The sequence below is a fragment of the Petromyzon marinus genome, chromosome 53 (assembly GCF_048934315.1).
Source record: "Petromyzon marinus isolate PM22_M1 ecotype Great Lakes invasive population chromosome 53, UKy_Petmar_22M1.pri1.0, whole genome shotgun sequence".
Taxonomy (NCBI): Eukaryota; Metazoa; Chordata; class Hyperoartia; order Petromyzontiformes; family Petromyzontidae; genus Petromyzon; species Petromyzon marinus.
In genome coordinates this window covers 11,669,180-11,682,442 of record NC_133719.1, presented here as the reverse complement: position 1 = coordinate 11,682,442, position 13,263 = coordinate 11,669,180, and the positions used below count along the sequence as shown (strand labels likewise).

The 13,263-nt window shown below is 57.6% G+C and overlaps 1 protein-coding gene across 7 annotated transcripts in view; it reads right to left on the bottom strand.

Moving 5' to 3' along the window:
* Window positions 1-13,263, bottom strand: part of LOC116953988 (alpha-actinin-1-like) — a 97,018-nt gene that overhangs the window by 50,110 nt on the left and 33,645 nt on the right. For 6 of the 7 annotated variants that reach the window (XM_032974349.2, XM_032974354.2, XM_032974351.2 and 3 more), the window contains exons 3-4: window positions 3,722-3,836; window positions 2,773-2,892 (exon numbers count right to left, since the gene is read on the bottom strand). In XM_032974349.2, the coding sequence (XP_032830240.1) occupies window positions 2,773-2,892; window positions 3,722-3,836 (235 nt within the window). Of the gene's footprint in view, window positions 1-2,772; window positions 2,893-3,721; window positions 3,837-4,094; window positions 4,122-13,263 lie in introns of those variants that run through there. The other variant, XM_032974355.2, reaches the window with a different exon arrangement.

Genomic DNA, 13,263 nt, shown 5'->3' with positions numbered 1-13,263 from the left:
GTGTCACTGGGGCGTGTCACTGCTGCGTGTCACTGCTGCGTGTCACTGCTGCGTGTCACTAGGGCGTGTCACTGCTGCGTGTCGCTGGGGCGTGTCACTGCTGCGTGTCGCTGGGGCGTGTCACTGCTGCGTGTCACTGCTGCGTGTCACTGCTGCGTGTCACTGGGGCGTGTCACTGCTGCGTGTCGCTGGGGCGTGTTGCTGCTGCGTGTCGCCGCTGCGTGTCACTGCTGCGTGTCACTGCTGCGTGTCGCTGGGGCGTGTTGCTGGGGCGTGTCACTGCTGCGTGTCACTGCTGCGTGTCACTGGGGCGTGTCACTGCTGCGTGTCGCTGCTGCGTGTCACCGCTGCGTGTCGCTGGGGCGTGTCACTGCTGCGTGTCACTGCTGCGTGTCACTGCTGCGTGTCACTGCTGCGTGTCGCTGGGGCGTGTCACTGCTGCGTGTCACTGCTGCGTGTCACTGCTGCGTGTCACTGCTGCATGTCACTGCTGCGTGTCACTGCTGCGTGTCACTGCTGCGTGTCACTGCTGCGTGTCACTGCTGCGTGTCACTGCTTCGGTGGCGGCGGCGAGCCCCACGAGCGGGGGGGGGGGGGGGTAGCTCGTTGAGAGTGCTCGTTGTGGCCGGCACGGGGGGGGGGGGGGGTAGCTCGTTGAGAGTGCTCGTTGTGGCCGGCACGGGGGGGGGCCCACAAGCGCCGCCTTCTGCGTGCCGGCGAGGGTTTGCCCCCCGCCCCCCGCCCCCCGCCGCTGACGTTTTGATGTTTACCTCGCGAAATTAATTATCGCGCAATTATTTTCGCGTTTAAACAAATATAAAAATTAATTCACGACGCAAAAATTCCCGTAATTTTTCTGGCGCAGATGTTGAACTCCCCTCCCCCTCTCGCCCCCCCGTTTAGAGGCGCGCCATAATGAGTCCTCCCTTTTATACACCCACACAGCCACCCCGCTTCCTCCTTCCTCTCCTCCTCCACCATCCTCCTCCCTCTCCGGCGATATTAATTCCTTTACGGGCTTCAAAAGCCGTGGCCGGCGATGATGGATGGCCGCGGCCTCGCGCCAAAAAGGAGTCGCGTTTCGTGGAACTGCTTTGGCGTCTCTTCCACGGGGCCCTGCACAGACTCGCTCGCTAACTCACGCACAGACTCACTCACACACTTACAGAATCACTCGCTCGCTCGCGCACAGACTCACTCACACACTTACAGAATCACTCGCTCGCTCGCGCACAGACTCACTCACACACTTACAGAATCACTCGCTCACTCATGCACAGACTCACTCACACACTTACAGAATCACGCACAGACTCGCTCGCTCACGCAAGACTCACTCACACACTTACAGAATCACTCGCTCACTCACGCACAGACTCACACACTTACAGAATCACGCACAGACTCACTCGCTCACTCATGCACAGACTCACTCACACACTTACAGAATCACTCGCTCACTCAAGCACAGACTCACACACTTACTGAATCACGCACAGACTCGCTCGCTCACTCGCGCACAGACTCACTCACACACTTACAGAATCACGCATAGACTCACTCACTCACACACAGACTCGCTCGCTAACTCATGCACAGACTCACTCACACACTTACAGAATCACGCACAGACTCACTCACACACTTACAGAATCACGCAAACTCACTCGCTCACTCACGCACAGACTCACTCGCTCACTCGCTCAGACTCATTCACACACTTAAAGAATCACGCACAGACTCACTCACGCAAGCACAGACTCACTCACACACTTACAGAATCATGCACAGACTCACTCGCTCACTCACGCACAGACTCGCTCACACACTTACAGAATCACGCACAGACTCACTCACTCACTCACGCACAGACTCGCTCGCTCACTCACGCACAGACTCACTCGCTCACTTACAGAATCACGCACAGACTCACTCACACACTTACAGAATCACGCACAGACTCACTCGCTCACTCACGCACAGACTCGCTCACACACTTACAGAATCACGCATAGACTCACTCGCGCATAGACTCACTCGCTCACTCATGCACAGACTCACTCACACACTTACAGAATCACGCATAGACTCACTCGCTCACTCATGCACAGACTCACTCACACACTTACAGAATCACGCACAGACTCACTCGCTAACTCACGCACAGACTCACTCACACACTTACAGAATCACGCACAGACTCGCTCCCTCACTCACACACTTACAGAATCACGCATAGACTCACTCGCTCACACACTTACAGAATCACTCACGCACAGACTCACTCACACTTACAGAATCACGCACAGACTCACTCACACACTTACAGAATCATGCACAGACTCACTCGCTCACTCATGCACAGACTCACTCACACACTTACAGAATCACGCATAGACTCACTCGCTCACTCACGCAAGACTCACGCATAGACTCACTCGCTCACTCACGTACAGACTCACTCACACACAGAATCACGCACAGACTCACTCGCTCACTCATGCACAGACTCACTCACACACTTACAGAATCACGCACAGACTCACTCGCAAAAACAGATCACCTCACACGCTCACAGACTCACTGGCTCACAGAGGTTCACTCGGGCATCCGGTGACCTTCTTCATGGCTGGTCATCTAACCTCGATCTAGCCCCTCGTCGCTGCTGCTGCTGGCTCCATGCGACAGAAGCAGAAGGAGACGATCGCCAATCCGTTTTATCGTTACGACGACGATGGTGACAACGGCGGTGACCATGACGGCGACTGTTACCCTCGGCTCCGATTGAGACGAGGCGGACGCCCTTGCTGGCGATGAAGTTGAGCGCTTTGTTGACGTTGGCGATCTTGTGAACGCGCATCTTCCCCTTCTCCGGCTTCGGCAGACGCTCGCCTGCAGACGCACAGCACGCACCGTCATGGCCATGCGCACACAACACACTACCATAGTCACACACACACACAGCACGCACCACCACGGTCACACACACACAACACACAGCACGCACCACCACGGTCACGCACACACAGCACGCACCACCATAGTCACACACACACACACAGCATCATGGTCACACACACACTACCATAGTCACACACACACACTACCATAGTCACACACACACAACACACACTACCACAGTCACACACGCACAACACACACTACCATAGTCACACACACACAACACACACTACCATAGTCACACACACACACAGCACGCACCACCACGGTCACGCACACACAACACACACTACCACAGTCACACACACACACAGCACGCACCACCACGGTCACACACACACACAGCACGCACCACCACAATCACACACACACACAACACACACTACCATAGTCACACACAGCACGCACCACCACGGTCACACACACAACACACACTACCATAGTCACACACACATCGCGCACCGTCACGGCCATGCACACACACACAGCATGCACCACCACAATCACACACACACAACACACACTACCATAGTCACACACACACACAGCACGCACCACCACGGTTACACACACACACACAGCACGCACCACCACGGCAGCCACGAGGACAATCATCGCGATGACGACGATCACGATGATGATGATCAGGACCAAGTGGCGACCCTCGTGGTGACCCTAGTGGTGACCCTAGTGGTGACCTGACCGGCGAGCCTCGTGGTGACCCTAGTGGTGACCCGTGAGGAGTGACCAGGCGGCTCACCGGAGATGACCTCCAGCAGCAGCATGAGGCGCAGGCCATCCCGGAAGTCCTCCTCGATGTTGGCGATGGCCGTGCCGGCCTTGCGGAGGTGGGAGTTGCACCACGCCGTGAACGTCTGCGGGGTGTGGGGGGCAGAGACAGCGTCAGGCGACGGTCGCCCGGGCACGCTCACCTCGCCCGGCGCAAGCCGCGTGGAGACGTCACCGCCGCCACTTGGTGGCTATTGGCGGCTGCGGCTGTTGTCGTGAATGCACGCGTGTGCTACACGTGCCACGTGTCTGCAGACAGAGAGACACTTGCGGTGTCTCTGTGGTCTCTCTATCCCGCGCGTGAACGTCACCCGGCCCCTCGCGGCCACGAAGCCTGGACTCACCGGGTTGTACATTTCGATGGGACGAGGAAGGCTCCTCATCGTGGTGGCGATGACGATGACGAATACAATTTTCCGAAAACGTCGTTGGACCGTCTCAAACCTGGAGGACCTCCTCCAGATGTTGGAGGACCTCCTGAACCGTGCAGGACCTCCCTAATGTAACAGGACCTCTTCCTCCTCCAGATGTTGGAGGACCTGCTGAAGCGTGTAGGACCTCCTCAATGTTGTAGGGCCTCTTCTAGACGTTGTGGATCCATCTCAAGGCGTGAGGAAATTCTCACGGTTGTAGGACCTCCTCGATGTCGCAGGCCTCCTCCACCTCCAGAGGTCGTAGGCCTCCCTAATATTGTAAGACCTCTTCCAAAGAACCTTGTCAAGGTTGTAGGCCCTCGTCCAGAAGTTGCAGGGCTTCCTTAACGGTGTAGGACCTCCTCCAGAGGCTGCAGTAGGTCAGAGTGCGACTTGCTACATGCGAACTGGCGATACCCGAGCAGTCAATCCGGCTAACGTAACGGAGACGCGGAATGGTCCTGTCCAACGCGACCTGTCCGAGCCGTCTTCGGCTACTAGTCTATAACACGACCTGCCTAAGACGCCGTGTCCCCACCCCGTGTCTCCGCGCCGCGTGCGTCCGGCGGTGCGCGCCGCTCACAATGCGCCCCCTGTGCGAGCGTGGGCAGCAGCAGCAGCCGCGGCGGCGACGACGGCGGCGGCGGCGGTGGCACGGCGGCGGCCGCCTCCGACGCCACCGCCGCTGCTCCTGTGTAAGACGATGCCGGCGCACGGAGAGAGAGAGAGAAGGGAGCGCGGCGTCAAGACAAAGGGTCCCCCCCCACCCTTCATAGCCTCAATGGGCAGCTGGGGCAAGTGCTGAGAGAGCATGGCCGTCCACGGAGAAAGACGCCCCTGCGTTCCACGGCTCCAGCCCGGGAATTTTTCCCAACTTTGGGAACAAATAGGAGCCTGACGCCGGCACGCGGTGACCGAGTCTTGCAGGCGGCGTGTGGGATTTTGATAACAGTCGACGCAGCCGCGGAAACAGGAGCGGGGCGGCCTGCCCGGTTCGAACCGGGAACCCCTACAACAAGCGGCCAACGCGCTACCGCTGGGCCGCGTCACTCAGAGACAGCCGCACGGCGGCGGCAGCGGCGGCGGCAGATAATCACGTGGCGTCTCATCGAGCGCCGTGGAGGCAGCAGCGAGACTGGCTCGCCAGGGGATGGCGGCACGGCAAAGTGCGGACGCCACCTGTTCCGTCTGTACGGGAAAAAGAGTTTCCCCCTCGCACGGTCGCGTGCGGTTGTCTTTCCAGGCGCTCACAACTAATACATATAAACACCGAGCAGTTGGCCGACGCCACCTTCATGTGTAGAGGACCGCAGAGCTCGGACAATTGTTGGTAGCGCCGGATCCTTACGGTGTGGCTACTCTTCGTCTGTGGTTCCTCCTGGCGCCTTTGAGTTGTCCTCTCTGTCTCTCTCTCTCTCGACGGGCACACGGCGACTCTGGGCGAACGCCCTGGGCCCCGCGCTTTGGGGGGCCCCGTGCTTTGGGGGGCCCCGCGCTTCGACATAGCGAAGGCGCCGGGGGGTCCCGCACACCCCCCTCTTCGGAAGGCCCTGGGTGCGGCGTTATGAGTTGGCATCATCACCATCATCACCATCAGCGGCGTCGTCGTTATTATTATTATTATTTCTAGACGGAGGCATCCTTCAGAAGTGGGGGGGAACGCGGCGCACGACGACGAGCGAAGGAACGGACGGCGATCGATGGAACGCCCCCGCGGTGCGGAGACCAAAACAAACCGGCAGGGTTCACGTCGCCCGCACATCACCCCCCCCCTTCACCCCCCCCTTCACCCCCCCGGCCCCCGCCACCCCCCCCGGCTCCCGCCGCCCCCCCCAGCCAGGTCCAGAAACGTGAGACCCACCTGCGGCAGGAGGCCCGGCGACGGGGGAAAGGAGAGAGAAATAAAAAAATAATCCGTCTCGGCATCGCTCGCACGGCGAGTTTAAGGGAGCTCTGTTCGACGGCATAATACAAAATAAATAAATGCTGGGGGGGGGGGGGGGGGAGCAGTCGATGGCCGAGGATCAAATTGTGCACCGGGCAAATAAAGAGCCCAGTGTTGTGACTCCGCTACCACCACCACCGCCACCACCATCGCCACCACCGCCACCACCACCATCGCCACCACCATTGCCACCATCACTGCCACCACCACCATCATCGCCACCACCACCGCCACCATTGCCACCACCACCGCCACCATCACCACCATCGCCGCCACCACCGCCATCATCGCCACCACCGCCATCATCACCATCACCACCATCGCCACCACCATCGCCACCATCACTGCCACCACCACCATCATCGCCACCACCGCCATCATCGCCATCACCGCCACCATCACCACCATCACCACCATCGCCGCCACCACCGTCATCATCACCATCGCCACCACCATCGCCACCATCACTGCCACCACCACCATCATCGCCACCACCGCCATCATCACCATCACCGCCACCACCATCGCCACCATCACTGCCGCCACCATCACTGCCACCACCATCACCGCCAGCACCACCGCCACCACCATCACCACCACCACCACCACCACGAGAAGCACCAAGAGGGTACGGACTCTCCGATGCTACCTGAGTCTTAGCGAGAGTGCAACCTTAATGTGCCATTGTGTCGAGGGGCTACTGTTGTTGTGTGGTGTTGTCTTGGTGTGGTCTGATACCGCTGCTGCTGCTGCTGCTGTTGTTGTTGTTCTCCTTGCTACCCAAGCGTGACACGTTGGACTGATATTATTTATTACTTTTATATATATTTTTATATTTAGTGACCTGCTTACCATTTTACACTCCTTTGCTGACCCGCCCATACTGGACATCTGTGAAAAAGAGCTTCATAGCTCATCCGATTCCTCCTCCTGCACTCTACATCAAGATTCTGATGTCGAGTGATACCCCACCTACGAAGCGATTAAACTGTTTTGTATTTTACCAGCTGATGCCCACTCAGCTACACAAGTGCTCCTTTTCAGAAGCAACTTGACCATCACGAATGATAGCTCAACAGATGTCGAGCACAAGCAAACTCCAAATTATACAGCAGCAGCAGCAGCAGGCGTCGTCAGTGTCGGGATGTAACCCACGACCTCCTGCACACCAGGCGAGGTAGTTAACACAATTGAGATTGTGACGATGAGTGAGACACGTGGGGTGTTGAGCAGGGTAGGGTAACGAACAATCACCATCAGCCGTGATCACTCCACTGCTGGATGAAGACCTTCCCCATGCCGCCGTCACTGCCACTGACAGGCATCAAAAGCTTGTCTTCTTCACTCCGCCACCATCACCAAAGACAAAGATCCCCCGTAGAGCCCTTTAATTGACTGGTGGTGCTGCTAGCGAGCACCTATGCAGGCAGCTACCACAACCATCACCATCATTATTACCATTAGCACCTTTACCATCTCCACCACCATCACCACCACCATCACCACCATCACCACCACCATCACCACCATCACCACCATCACCACCACCACCATCACCACCATCACCACCACCATCACCACCACCATCACCACCACCATCACCACCACCACCACCATCACCACCACCATCACCACCACCACCACCACCACAACCACCACCATCACCACCACCATCACCACCACCACCATCACCACCACCATCACCACCACCACCATCACCACCACCACCATCACCACCACCACCACCATCACCACCATCACCACCACCATCACCACCACCATCACCACCACCACCATCACCACCACCATCACCACCATCACCATCACCACCGCACGGTGTGCCAAGCTGGCTGCTCTGCTCCGTTTGAAGCCGGGACAAGAAAGAGCCGCAATAAATGTCACCCACAGGGGTGCGGTGAGCTCCTGCGAGGCGAGAAGGCTGCCTGTCCTGTCTCACAACCAGTCTGTGTGTCTGCCTGTACACACACACACACACGCGTGTCTCCCTGTATACACACGTGTCTACGTGTCTGCCTATATAAACACTGTCTCACAGTCTGTCTGTCTGTCTCACACACTTTCTCCGTCGCTCCGTCTCCGCCGTGGACGTATCCTCGCGTGCGTCCCCTCCGTTGGCCGCCAACCATGACCTAATCTCTGCCGGTCCCCCATATACATGAAGATGTTATCGGCCAATTAATGAGTGTGCACATGGTGGGAAGGGGAAACACTCTATCCCGTACAGACGGGACAGCTGGAGTCCACACTTTGCTGTGCCGCCTTCTCCTGGCGAGACAGGGCACGGCTCCTCCTCGACGCCCACGGGTAGAAGGGAGTTTCGCACCATCTGCGTGTGATCCACCAACCCTCGCCCTTGCCTCCGCTGCCGGATCAGAACCGGCCGCGTGCAGCGGCGTGGCCGCAACCACCGCCGCCGCCACCACCCGGCTAAGCAACATCCCTTGCGCTCTGAAAAACGATGGAGCGGATACCGACCGTACACAACTATTCACGCCGCGTTGAGAAATATAAAATTTTTGGTGGTGGATCGAGGAACGCCGATGGACAATGCCGTGGCTCGTTGCCAGCCGCCCCACCGGAGTAACTCAATCCACCGGCTCGGACCCCCGTGGGCGCCGTCCGCACGAGACGGCGATGAAGTGGTCGGTGCCAGGGGCTGTTGTTGTTGGTGGTCGTACACGCACCGCACGCACCGCCCTGGCCACGAGATGATGAATAACCCGGCCCAGAGATCATCTGGAGCGCTGCCTAGGCTCTCTCTGCCCGAGTGGCGGGTGGAGAGAGAGTCCCGTGTTGACACAGACTCCGTGTAAACACTCGTGAGATGCTGCAGAAGCAGGGACGGAGATCCGGAGTGAGCGAGCGCGCGGGTAGTCAGCGATTGTGTGTGTGTGTAGGTGTGTGAATGGGGAGCGGTGGAGTAGCGGTCAGCGCGCTGCGCTACAAACCCGGCGATCCGAGTTCGATTACGGCACACGGCCAATACCGGTGACTAATGTCTGAACCGGTCCTGGGCCTCCCCTAGGTCGACTCAGTCTCAAATGAGTACCTGGTGCGGTGTGTAAACATCGCCACTGAGGAGCCGAGCGTGGTGCTGGCCACCCGCCCCCTCGTGTGCCGTGCCGGCCTTCATAGGTGCTCGCTAACATCACTTGCCCCAAAAGCTTGTAAAGGACATAGGGTTGATCTTTGCCCTTGGTTGTATAATTTGAACGGTGGCACAGTGGTTAGCGTGCGCTGTGCACGGTGGCCCGAATTCGATTTCCGCTCACGACAAACAGCTGTGACGATTATCTGAACCGGTCATAGGCCTCTCGCCCCAAGGTCGACTCGGCCTTAAATGAGTACCTGGTGCGGTGTGTAAAATAGACATCAGCACTGGGGAGACAAAGGCGTCCGGGCGTGGTGCTGGCCACCCACCCACACCCTCGGTGTGCCGCGCCGGCCTCCGTGGGTGCCGCTACTCGCCGACGGCACTTGCCCCAACACTCTGTTGGAGGCTATACGGGGGATCTTCTGTCTTTTTGCGGCTACGCGCGTAGCTGCTTCACCGAGGGAAGCGCTGGCGCAGTGATCAGCGCTGCACCGCGCTACGAGCCCGGGAACCCGAATCGATTCCCGCTCACGACCAGCGACCGACTGAAACCAAAGGCTCGCGTACGGGACTGGCTTCGCCCGTCTGTTTCACCGCGTCTTCCTTTTTACGAAATGCTGAGTGGGGCTCTGAGGTTTGGGGGGTGGGATTTTCATCACTTACACAAACACCTTCGTCACTGCCGACAAGTTGCCTTCATTATATATTTATATATTTGTTCACCCCCCGCTTCAAATTTCCGATGGAATGAGGGCTGCGATTTGCCAGCAACAACCTCCGTCTACGTGGGGAGAGAGAGAGAGAGGAGAGAGGGCCGCAGGTGTTTGAATGCAGAGCGTGGGGAGGGGCGACGGGCTGCACCTCTCAAGATTATTTACTTCTCCTGCTGCATCCCGCTGTTGCCCCAACCACCACCAGCACCAACACCACCGTGTTCAATCACAACAACCACAACCACCACCACCACCAACACCGTGTTCAATCACAACAACCACCACCACCAACACCGTGTTCAATCACAACAACCACCAACACCGTGTTCAATCACAACCACCACCACCACCAACACCGTGTTCAATCACAACAACCACAACCACCACCACCAACACCGTGTTCAATCACAACAACCACCACCAACACCGTGTTCAATCACAACAACCACAACCACCACCACCACCACCGTGTTCAATCACAACAACCACCACCAGCACCACCAACACCGTGTTCAATCACAACAACCACCATCACCACCAACACCGTGTTCAATCACAACAACCACAACCAGCACCACCACCACCAACACCGTGTTCAATCACAACAACCACAACCGCCACCGCACTGCGTACAACCACCACCACCACTGCAGGACACAACAAGACACTCGCTCGTTCACCCATTCACCCGCTCGCCCACTCACAAATTTGCTCGCTCACCCACCCACTCGCCCATTCGTCCACTCGCAACACTCGATCACTCACCGACCCGCACCCACACTCACACACTCACTCACTCACGAGGTCACAACACTTCTACCGGCTTCTTCCCTTGCACTGCCCCCACTTTGGAATGCCCTCTCCAGCCGCCACCAACACCACCACCATCACCGTGCTTTTTCCCACCGGTCTCCGACCTCTTTCAACAACAAACGTTAACCTCGCTCAATCCGTCAAAACGCGTCACGCAACTATCATGGTGCTGTTCGTTTGCTGGCCACTGGCCCTTGTGGACCTTTTGAGCCCCGTGCTCAGCAACTGGGGGAATAATAATTGTAAAATATTGTGTGATCATTAACGTTAAATCACATTCATGCAGAATGAATTTTATTCGTTACATTTAATAATGAGAGAATAAGCATCACCAACAGAGAACACACAGGACCTGCCCAACCGTATGGATACGCCAGAGGCTTTGGCACGGAACCAGGCCTGATATCCCCCAAAAATGGGAAAGGCTGCCCCATGCCAATTAAGGAGGCCTTCGAAAGTTATTGGGGTTTAAATATATAACTGCGTGAACAAAACGAAATAATCGGAATTTTTATTGAATCGAGAACATTAATCGATTGCAGAGTCGGGGGTGGGGGGGGTAGAGTTGAGTGTAGTTAGCTGGTTACAAGCCCTCTTAGTGTTTGGCCGTTGCCTTGGCGACGGCCAGGCCAGACGCCATCCATCTCCCTAAGAACCCGAATATGGGCAGTAAATGTAGGAACGCATTCTTATCCCTGGAGCGTAAATTACACCGCCCATCAGCTGGCCCATTCCTTCTTCCTCACATCAAAATTTTTTTTTTGGTCCCATTCCGTAAATATAAAGTAAGTTTAAAATAAAAAAAAACACGACCCAAAAATATATATTTTTTTTTAAAAGAAAATCCTGCCCCGGCGAAAGATGTCTACAAAATAATTTGGGTAAAAAAAAAATATAACAGCACAAAAATGACGCGCGCCTTGAAAAATGCGTGGGCTTGAAGAAAAATATAAACTGAAACGCAAAATACCTCTCCCTCCCGAAAGGGTCCGTCTGCGTGCGTGAGCCGTCAACACCGCACGTGGCCTCAAGGTGCACCGAGCCTGGCACCAGCCCCGTGGTGAGGTCACCGCCCCTCGGTGGTGAACGGTGGCTGTTGTTTCACGTGACAGGCGGCGTGGCGGTTAGCGCGCTGCGCTACCAAGCCGCCGACCCCGGTTCGATCCCCACCATCCCCAACACCAGCGACTAATATCGGAATCGACATTGGGCCTCCCCTAGGTAGACTCAGCCTCAAATGAGTACCAGGTGCAGTGTGTAAACATCGCAAGCCGGGGAGACAAAGGCGGCCGGGCGTGGGTAGCTGGAAACCGACCCACCCGCTCGTGTGCCGTGCCGGCCACAATAGGTGCTCGCCAACAGCACGAGCTGACCCACCAGTCTGCGAAGGCGGGGTGATCTTTGTCTCGTGAGCTCAACAGATAATCATTCTTTGCATCTGCTGACACGAGCGGTGTGGAAATGTGCGAGGGCGGAGGGCTCCGTCGGGACGGAACTGAAACACCGGCAGAGAAAAACGCAAATCGAGAGAACTCACACGAGAGAAGTCTGACTTTGTTTGCTGGGAGAGGAGGAGGAGGAGGTGTGAAGACTGCAGTCCGACGAGGGGGAAGCGACGACGACGGGACGTGCCGACGTCGCGCCGACGTCGTGCCGACGTCGCGCCAACGTCGCGCCGACGTCGCGCCGACGTCGCGCCGACGTCGCGCCAAAGGGGTCCGAACCGTCGGGCCCAACGTTGGGCCGGCTTGTCTGGGCACTCGCCGCACGAGCCTGATGATTGGTAAACGCGGCTCCCGCCTGTTCGGAACAACCTCCGTCACTGCCCAGGGCCTCGCACCTCTTTGTGTGAGCGTCATGGGTTTCTCTCCAGTGGGTTTCTCCCCAGGGGGTTTCTCTCCAGGGGGTTACTCCCCAGAGGGTTACTCCCCAGGGGGTTTCTCCCCAGGGGGTTTCTCCCCAGAGGGTTACTCCCCAGGGGGTTTCTCCCCAGGGGGTTTCTCCCCAGAGGGTTACTCCCCAGGGGGTTTCTCCCCAGGGGGTTTCTCTCCAGGGGGTTACTCCCCAGGGGGTTTCTCCCCAGGGGGTTTCTCTCCAGGGGGTTTCTCCCCAGAGGGTTACTCCCCAGGGGGTTTCTCCCCAGGGGGTTTCTCCCCAGGGGGTTTCTCTCCAGGGGGTTACTCCCCAGGGGGTTTCTCCCCAGGGGGTTTCTCTCCAGGGGGTTTCTCCCCAGAGGGTTACTCCCCAGGGGGTTTCTCCCCAGGGGGTTTCTCCCCAGGGGGTTTCTCCCCAGGGGGTTTCTCCCCAGGGGGTTTCTCCCCATGGGGGTTTCTCCCCAGGGGGTTTCTCCCCAGGGGGTTTCTCTCCAGGGGGTTTCTCCCCAGGGGGTTTCTCCCCAGGGGGTTTCTCCCCATGGGGGTTTCTCTCCAGGGGGTTTCTCTCCAGGGGGTTTCTCTCCAGGGGGTTTCTCCCCAGGGGGTTTCTCTCCAGGGGGTTTCTCTCCAGGGGGTTTCT